Raw genomic sequence first — 9463 nt, 5'->3', positions numbered from 1 at the left:
TTTCCATGATGTCCTTGGTGTGGTCATTGGAACAGCCAGTTGCACGTCCACACCTCAGCCCGTGTGATTCTGGTCCGTCTCCCATTCATCCTCTGCCAAGAGTCGGCCCAGTGCCTCTGAGGCCTTTGTTCTGTTCCACGTGTCCTCTCGGAGCCAGGGGTGGTCCAAGAGAAGGCTGCCCTGCATGGAGAATGGGAAGGAGCCTTGGCCCCGGGATCAGGAACCCTTGCTGGGAGGGGGAGGCGTCTAAGCCGCCTGAACTGCTTTTACCGCCTTGTTCTCTGTCTCTCGATTCCCCAGATGGCACAGGTCTCCATCCTGCGTGTGTGTATATATGTGTACATACATATGTGTGCATACATGTATACACAAGCCACATAAACGTATGCACACATCTATAGACGCTTCCGTTTATGGATGCCAACCTTGGATAGGGAATCCGATTTGTACTGATCAGGACCTCCTTTGGCAAGCATCCGTTTCCCTGTTTCATGCTTCGCTTGGCGTTGGCTCACGTACACATTTTAACCGTGGGCACACATTGGGCAGTGCCGTGACACACCTACTGTCACCGGTCCTTTTCTACAGGGAAAGGTTGGCGCATAAGGGTCTGCTCATCAGCCAGTGGCACAGACCTCCCACCCATGTGAGATCCTGTCTGAAACAGAGGGTGGAGGTGGGCTGGCATGGGGGACACTTAGCTAGGCCAGGGCAGAATCTCGGGTCAGCGTGGGGCCGAGTGGCTGCGACATCCTGAGCCCAGCGACTGGCAGCCCGGGAGGAATTGTGCTTCTCTGGGGCATCCATGGCAACACGCCGGTGGGGATCAGATCGTTACCAAACCCAGTCATCGTCCGCCACAAGACCTTTTCCGTCCCTTCCCACTCTGGCCTGCCATCCCCCCTGCCTTGGAAGGCTCTCTTCCTCATCTCCATCTCCCGGCTCCCTGGCTTCCTTCAAGCTCCAGCCAAAACCCCACCCCCGCTAGAAAGCCTCTCCCGATCCTTCTTATTTCTAGCACCTTCTCGTTGTTGCTTGTTTACGACATCTATAGCTTGTTGGGACCTCCTTGTTTGCATGTTGTTTCCCCATTAGACTGAGCTCCCAGAGAACAGGGACTGGTTTTTGCCTCCTCTTGTATCCACAGTACAGCACACAGTAGGTGCTTAATAAATGGCGGTGGTGATGATGATGACTCACCATCATCATCATCATCACCATCATCACCACCATCATCATCGCCATCACCATCATCGCCATCACCACCATCATCGCCATCACCACCATCACCATCATCACCATCACCACCATCACCATCATCATCATCATCATCATCACCATCACCGTCATCATCACCACCATCACCGTCATCATCATCACCATCACCATCATCATCATCACCACCTTCATCACCATCATCATCATCATTTATTCCAGAAATTTTCTTGGGGTCAGAATTTGCTTTGGAATCAAAGTCAAGATTGCTGACTGGTAGATTGTGGGCCATCTCCCATTTCTGAGAAAACCAGGAAATTCACATGCTGCTCATCCTCAGGCCTCCCTCTCCCCACTATCTCTCAAAGGACAGAGCCGTGGCTTCCTGGTCATGCCAGCCAGGTTCATCTGAGCCTAGCGTCAAGAACATCGAGGCAGCTACAGCCCACGCTGATGGAGCACTTCGAGGCTGGCAAAGAGCTTTACACACGGAATCTTATTTCATCCTCACAACAATCCTGGTAGGTAAGTGCTACTATGATCCCCATTTTAAAGGTGAGAAAATTGAGGCAGCAGTGGTGAAGTGACTTGCCAAGAGTCGCCAGCCAGGAATTATGTGAGGCTGGATTTGAACTCAGCTCTTTCTGATTCCAGGTCCAGAGCACTATCCACTGTACCACCTTGCTGGGTAGCCTCTTATTATCTCTTCATTTGCTCTGGGCATCTGAGTCATTTTCATTTTGTCATTTCCAGTCCATATGTCATTTCTCCTTGGCAAAGAAAGCAAGAACAAAACAAAATTTAGTAATCGTCCCACTACGCTCTATTGACTGTGGATTCTTGCCTCGGTTTTTCCCACTAGCCTCCATCCAGGAGAAACTTGAAGCCTCTTCTGATGATCTGCCGGCCACCCTAGGGGTTACCATGGCAACACGCCAGTGGGCATTGGACCGTTTCCATACCCAGGGGCAGAAGGAAACCCCCAAAGTAGGCCCCGGGTGTCTCCCGAGAACCTTTACCCTACTCAGCCCTCTCAGAGTTGTCAGTTCTGCCACCGGACCCTTTCCCTTCATCTGGTCAGTTCAATGGTCTTCCAACCTCAGCTTACCTCCCTTCAAATCCATTCTGGCTTCCACAGGGTGTTGCTACGTAAGGTTCCTCTCGCTGCTGAGACCACTGGTGGGGGCTCGGACTCCACCTGCCCTTGGTGCTCCTGGAAGAGGAGGAGCTCTTCATAGTCTGGACCTTCCTGGGCCCCTTGCCAGCCAGGGGAGGGGGGAAGGAGGCAGGTGTTTGTTTCCCACAGGGAGTTAATTGGGACAAGACCCCAGAACCAGTCCAGATGTTCCATGGCTGCGTGCTTCAAAAGCCTGCACTCTCCCACCTGGAGGTTCCTGGGAGGGGAGGGGCACTGAGTGGTCCATGAACATCTCCCTCCCCCCTTGCTCAGGGCAGTCAGATGAACAGCTTGGACCCGCACGTTCTGCTCCAGTCTGGTTAGACCCACTTCCCTGAGTATGCCTGCCGTGCCGCTGGGGGAGGATGTCCCCGATAGCTTGGCCCAGCTTGTCAGCGCCATTTGTGCCAAGGGCCCGCACCCCCCCACACACGCACACACCGTGGTTAGACCTTCCTAGCGCCCAGGCTGCCCATACTGCCCCTGATCCCCCACGTGCTGGGTCGTACTGACAGATTGGAGACATGATTTCCATGACTACCTCTGAGTGGTTCTAGGCATCCCCTTGGTTTGCCCAGAGGACGTCCAGGCAGCGGGCCGGAGAAGTCTGGGCTCAAAGCCCACTGCGGATGTTTGCCGTGTGGCCGCAGTTGGATCATCTAAACTCACTGCATCTCAGTTTGCTCAGCTGTAGGACGGGTACACGACCTACAGCATTTACTCCACAGGGCTGATGCCTATAGCGCGTGTAAACTATAACGTTTGTTTGAGTGTCAGTTTTAATTATGCTCCCCCGGAGTGTGGAACTTGTACTGAGCAGCACCTCGCCCTGGTGGTCAGGATACCCCGGACCAGTTCTTCAGCTTGGAGACAACAACTCTGCTGAGGCCACTGGGGGCGCCACAGTGGGCCAGTCCCAGGGTCACAAAGACCTGAGTTCAAATGGAGCCTCAGAGACTTCCTAGCTGCAGGACCCTGGGCAAGTCCCTTGACTAAGTCTATTTGACTTAGTTTCCTCAAGTGTCAAATGGGGGTTGTTGTGAGGATCAAATGAGATCATAATTGTGAAGTGCTTCGCGAACCTTGCTGGCTGCCATGATTTCTGCTCCCAAACTTATGTCCGATTCTCTCACAAAAAGACATTCACAGAGATGAAAAGCCAAGCAAAGAGACGGAAGAGAGTGAACAAGGTGACGTGTTTTATTTTACAGTGTCGGCTAATGGGAGATGCCAGCATTTGCAACACCTGAAATATTCATTCAGCAAGCACAGAAAACTGTCCTCATCCCCAAAGTGGCCATTGCACTAATGCAGAAACACAGTAGAGACAGCACATCATTTAGTTACACTTGAAACGATTTTTAATTTAGAAAAAACAACCCTTGAATTTGAACCTGAACCAGTAAGTTTCATGTTTAAAAAATAATAATGAAGAAAAAGAAACAGTTGATGCAGTTCAACTTACAAATGTGAGTTGTTTAAAAAGTGATTTATCAGCATTAATAAACACGTGGTGATTCGTTAAATTAAGGATATTTTCTTTGAAAAATTTAGTGAGATAAATGGCAGCATTAGTTTTGGAAATGCAAAAATATTCAAAAATGGAAATATGCAAGTTGACTTCACATTTTGGAAAATGAAGATTTCCCACATAATGTGTGAGAAGTCATGGGGTGCATTAACATTCTGGAGAAGCTCACTTGTAATTGTGAAGGAATCTACACCTGTGAAGCTTACAAAAGGTAAGGCTACCGGCGTCGGGATTTCTCAGGTCCGCACGGTAGCTAGTTTTGTGCTAATCAATCACTTTTCCCAACCAGACATGAGGGAAACCAGTGTAAACACTGCACTTTGCTCGATACGAGGAGGAGTCACAAAGGATGCTGGGGCTCCCGCTGGTCTCCAGCCACCGTTCTCGGCGGGCGAGGGTGGTTTGGTTGCTTTTGAAAGCAGGAATGAATAGGTTCTACTGGAAAGGCACGAACCGGTTAGGGAATCAAAATTTGTTTCTCTCTCGCCCTTTCTAGGAGCAGGGGCGGATTCTTGGCTGCTCCAGACCTGCAGAAAGAGTAGCATCTTTCTGAATGAGACCCCCAAATGTCATCTTTGTTTTTCTGGACTAGGTGGCTTGAGAAAACAAAGTTCTCTTTCCTAACAAGCCACGAGGGAAATAACCTGACATCGGTCGTTTTTCCCCTTCCTCTTGCCTCTTCCCCATCTTTTGGGCTCTTAATTACATCATTCAGCAACTCTGAAAACAAGAGCCCAGAATGTGTCACATTCTGTGACTGCACCTGAAGAAAGGTGGGACACGTGTGTGCATGTGCGCAAGCATATGTATGGGTGTGCGTGTGCAGATTGTGTGTGCATGTTTGTGTGCATGTACACACACGTGGGCACACATGTGGGTCTGTGGGCATTGTGGACATGCACATTGTATGTGCATGTGTGCGTGCATACATGCATGTGCGTGTGTGTGTCCTTGGACTCACTGCAGACTTCCTGCTCCTTTTCATGTGGCATAGCCCTTCTCTGGGCAGCACAGCAGACTCCCCAGAATGTTTCCTCTTTTCACCGTTTAATTTCCCTTCACTTACATTACCTCTTACGAACAATATGCCCCTGGGTGTTCATGAGAACATACCTTAAAATGGTGCTAAAAATAATTCTCTTCTTCAGTTTGAAATCTGAAGGGTTCAGGAAGCTCTAATGGTACAAATGCATTTGCCTCTGTTACTTTATTCCCAGGTGAGGCTTTTCTCTGTTTTGGGTCTTTGTCCTTCCCTAACATTTCCTCTAGTTTCCTTCAAGTACGTTTTTCTTGAGAAATAATGGACAAAGAACCCGTTTAGGACTCAGAAAAATTGTTAACTATGATGATGGATCCAATCAAAGACAGCATGCACCATCTCAAAAATGCATCAGACAAGATTTCTGGTTAGAAAATAGATCCTAGGTCCTTCTCTGTTTGTTAATTACTAGGAAGATGGGTGTGCGTGGGACCACAGATCTTTTTTCCCCAATGAGATGTGGCAATGGAGTGAGCTTGGAACCCAATTCCTCTGTTGGTTAAGGCAAATGGTGTATTTGTTGTACTCTCCTGCAATAGAAAAACCAATGTGATTCCACACAAAGATGAGACCCTCAAAAAATGCTCAAGATTTCTTGAGATAGGATAATGTAGCCATCTCTCTCTCTCTCTCTCTCTCTCTCTCTCTCTCTCTCACACACACACACACACACACACACACACACACACAGTGGTCAGCACAAATGTGCAGTGGCCCATGTTCTAACACTAGTGGAAAGATGTTTGTGTTTTAAGAAAATCTCTCCCTTTTATTAAAATGGCAGCCTTTTTTTATCCCAATACCTTTCAAGTTGGTCCCAAGCAAATCTATATGTCATCAGTCAAATCTCTGGCTGTTCCATTTTGTTCTACTTAATGCCAATATTTAACCAAGGGATATAACTTGCAAAGTCTTTTTAAGGAAAATTTCAAAATAACCAATTGGAAAACAGCATGATACAATGGTAAGAACCCTTGATTATGAAGTCAGCAGACCTGGGTTTGAATCCTGCTTTGCTACTCACTGCCTTCTCTGAATGACTTTGGTTGGGCACGGCCCTTCCTTTTGCTGGGCATAGGCAGCCACTGGGTCCTCATCCATAAGATGATCAGATGGCCTGTAAGGTCTCCCATGGCTCTAAGCCCTGGGAAATGAAGAGCAGGCAGGCCTTTCTAAACCGCCAATCTCTATTTCCAAGACCCATCTGCCTCTAACTGACCATGCATAACCCAGGGTCTGCTTTCTGGCCAACAGAGAGAATTTACTCTTTAGACACGACAAAGCACCCTGACGGTAGTCATAACTGGGCTTATAAAAGAATTTAATATCTAGTCACCAATGAAAATGAATTACTTTTTAAAAAGATTGACCGTGTTTGTGATGTAAAAGAAACTGGGAGGTAGATGCCACCCTCTGAGGCTAGACAGGTGTGGGTTTGCCCGACCCTTGTGGCTGGGATCTCTGCCTGGACGAGGACAGAGTCTCCTTGGATTCTCGGGAATTCTATTGGAACCCCACACTTAGGCACTCCTTTGGATGGAAGACGGTCAGGGCAGTTTGGGGTGCTGGCAAACAGACCCCCTTGTTCCCATTGAGTTTGTTTGTTTTAGCAATAAAGCAAAAAAATAAAAAAGAGACTCCTCTACCTTCTGCCCATTTGTTTTAGACGAGGTGTCCTTTTGTTGGTAACAACTGCTATAAAATAGCGGGCATCGGGGTTGGTGAGATGTGCTCTTTGGGTGCATACTTCGCAAAGAAGGGCAAGAAGCCTGACAGCATGACCCCTACGATGGCCAGCGTGTAACCCCAGCCAAGCTGGCAGCTCCCAACATTGTAGATGCCGGCGGTGTTCCCACAAGAGCTTTTCACAGAAGCTGAGCCGAGACCCAAAGGGTAGACCAGGAGTCCTGAGGCCGTGATGAACACTGGAAGGGAAGAGACAGGGTCCCATCATTTGTGGCATGGGACCTGACCACCTTGAACCTGATACAAAGGGACTGCAGGGAACATTAGTGAAGGCTCCTTTAAGAAATGCTAGAGACCTGTCTCACAGGCTGAGTGTGAAATTCCCAGAATGGCCCCAATATCAGCCTCCAATTTTCCCTGCTGAGACTGACTTGTAGAAACCAGCGTCACCATAGATCACCAAAAATGTGGGATGGTCCAAAGGGAAGACGAGAATAAGGGAAGGGCTGGAGAGAGCCCAGATAAAAACCATCAGAATATTTCATTTGAACTGGAATGCTTGGTTAGGTTTTTTAAAGATTTTTACAGTAACCTATACATTAGAAAAATAGAGGTCAAAACATTCGGAGGATAAGTGGCTCCAAAGTGGGAGCTGGCTGCCTTTATAAAAGTAGAATTTTGATGACAAAATTCACCAAATCTGTGTGAGTGTGTGGGGGGAGGGGCAGGGGGAGGCAGAGGTCAGAGGCACACAGTCCACCCCACCCACATGTACATGAAAACCCCCTTTAGAAAACCCCTGGCAGACCGTTGGAGGTCTGGCCTCTGCCTGGAGCCCTGCAAGGGAAAGGAGCCCACTCACTGCCTCCCCAAAGAGCTAACCCTATTTGGGGATGTCCCTGAGTGCCAGGGCGTTCACAGTCCCCATCTTTCCCTGTAGCTTGCCCTCAGCCCCACCCTCACTGGTGCTCCTGGTTGTGCTCTCTGGGGCCAAGCAGAATCTTCCTTTCATGATGACCCTACAATATTTTCTTTATCCTTCCTTCCTTCCTTTCTTTTTTTTCTCTTTCCCTTCCTTCTCTCCACATAGGGTATAATATCCTTACCTGGGGGAGCTCTGCCCAAAGGAATATAAATTTTGACTGCTGAAACCTCACAAGATATCTTGGGGTTTACAGGCTGCATTTTTCTCTTAAGGACCATGCCTTAAGCTCAGATAGCTCTGGCTCTCATTGATTGGCCAACAGTAGGTCCCAGACCAAGCCCTACTTGGTCGTTATTTGGGCCCTGATTACCTCACACTGAGTGTAAACAGTGATTGTTTCTATTTTGGTCAGAAATCCTGAGGGTCTTTCCCTGATTGACTTTTTTTTTATTTTTTAACTAGGTTAAAGAGGCCATCCTCTGCCTTAGTTCTTACTTAGCCTTAATCACTGAATGGGTGTTGCCTCAGTCAAACTGAGACCTGTTAAGGACCTTAGCTTAAAAAGGCCAAGGTATCCCACTGCATCGTGGGCCATCTCTTGGCGTCCTGATCTACATCAAGCCACTGGACCCAGATGGCTCCAGAGGAGAAAGTAAGCTGGTGACTTTGCACAATCCTCCCTCACTTACATCCAATTCATTTACAAGTCATGGCATCCACTCCCTGACGTCATGGTTCTATGGTCTTCTTCGAGAATGAAGGACAAACAATGTCTGAAGACAGTTACATTGTCTCCACTAGCTGTCTCTTCTCTAGGCTAAGCATTCCCAGCTCCTTCAGAGAAGGATGCATGTTACTTTAAATAGACTTGGTGTATTTCATCCATGTACACATTGTTTCCTATGCCAATAGAGTGAAAGCTCCTTGAGGGCAAGGACTATTTCATCTGTGACTTTGTAGCCCAAGCAGCTCAGACAGTGTCTGGTGCATGGTAGGAGCCAAATAGATACTCATAGCTAACATTTGTAAATAATAACTACTATTTATATAGCTCCTACTGTATGCCGGGCCCTGTGTTAAGCACTTTATAATGATTATCTCATTTGGTCCTCACAGCTCTGGGAGGTAGGTGCTGCTATTATCCCCACTTTACAGAAGAAGAAACTACGGAAATAGAAACTTAGTACGTATCTGAGGTCAGCTTTGAACTTGGGTTTTCCTGCCACCAGCCTGGCTCTAGATTCACTGAATCACCTGCTATTTGCTCTCCACTTCGTATCCTGGTCACCCTCCTCTGGACAGGTTCTAGTTTGTCAACATCTTTCGTTAAAATGTGGTCCCAGAAGTGAAGCTTGAAATTATTCTAATTAGAAACCATGAAACTGGAAATTATTCTAATTAGAGACCATGAACTTGGGAATCATTCTAATTAGAAACCATGAAAATGGAAATAATTTTACTTAAAAGCCATGAAATTGGTAAAGATGTCAGTAATAAAAGAGGTAGGGTGTGTCTCAGACATCCATGTGGCTGTTCAGGGAGCTCTGAGGAGCTCACCCCTTAGAAGAGCACACCCAGAAAGTGGCCGAGGGGCCCAGGACGTGCTTCTACGCACGACGATATCAGGTGGGCTCAAGCGTCCCACAAATGTGGGAGAAACATGTTTGGAGCCAGAAAAGTCACGGTGAAGATCGGTGTGGGAAGATGACTTCCTTTGTCGACTCACTGATGAGCCATTTATGTCCAGAGGAGTCGAGCCCAAATTTTCACGGCCTTTGGACAACAACAACTGGATGTCTCCTGGCCACCTTGGACTCAACTCGCCCAGAGCCAGAGCCCAGAGCCAGAGCCCAGAGCCAGAGCCCAGAGCCCAGAGCCCAGAGCCCAGAG

At 48.0% G+C, this 9463-nt stretch overlaps 1 protein-coding gene across 6 annotated transcripts in view; it reads right to left on the bottom strand.

Moving 5' to 3' along the window:
* Window positions 1-1842: 1842 nt before the first annotated feature.
* Window positions 1843-9463, bottom strand: part of LOC114033344 (transmembrane protein 211-like) — a 27149-nt gene continuing 19528 nt past the window's right edge. Inside the window, exons 3-5 of one of the 6 annotated variants that reach the window (XR_003567969.1) lie at window positions 6609-6887; window positions 2324-2428; window positions 1843-1985 (exon numbers count right to left, since the gene is read on the bottom strand). Coding sequence is in view for 4 of the 6 variants with exons in the window: in XM_027848831.1 (XP_027704632.1) it covers window positions 6658-6887 (230 nt within the window). In the remaining 2 variants the exon portion in view is untranslated. Of the gene's footprint in view, window positions 1986-2323; window positions 2429-3569; window positions 6888-9463 lie in introns of those variants that run through there. The other 5 variants (XR_003567970.1, XM_027848832.1, XM_027848833.1 and 2 more) reach the window with 5 other exon arrangements.

Source organism: Vombatus ursinus, unplaced genomic scaffold (genome assembly GCF_900497805.2).
Source record: "Vombatus ursinus unplaced genomic scaffold, bare-nosed wombat genome assembly UNPS02006874.1, whole genome shotgun sequence".
In the NCBI taxonomy this organism is placed as follows: Eukaryota; Metazoa; Chordata; class Mammalia; order Diprotodontia; family Vombatidae; genus Vombatus; species Vombatus ursinus.
Note: the sequence above shows the minus strand (reverse complement) of the source record. Positions and strands in the feature narration are given on the sequence as shown.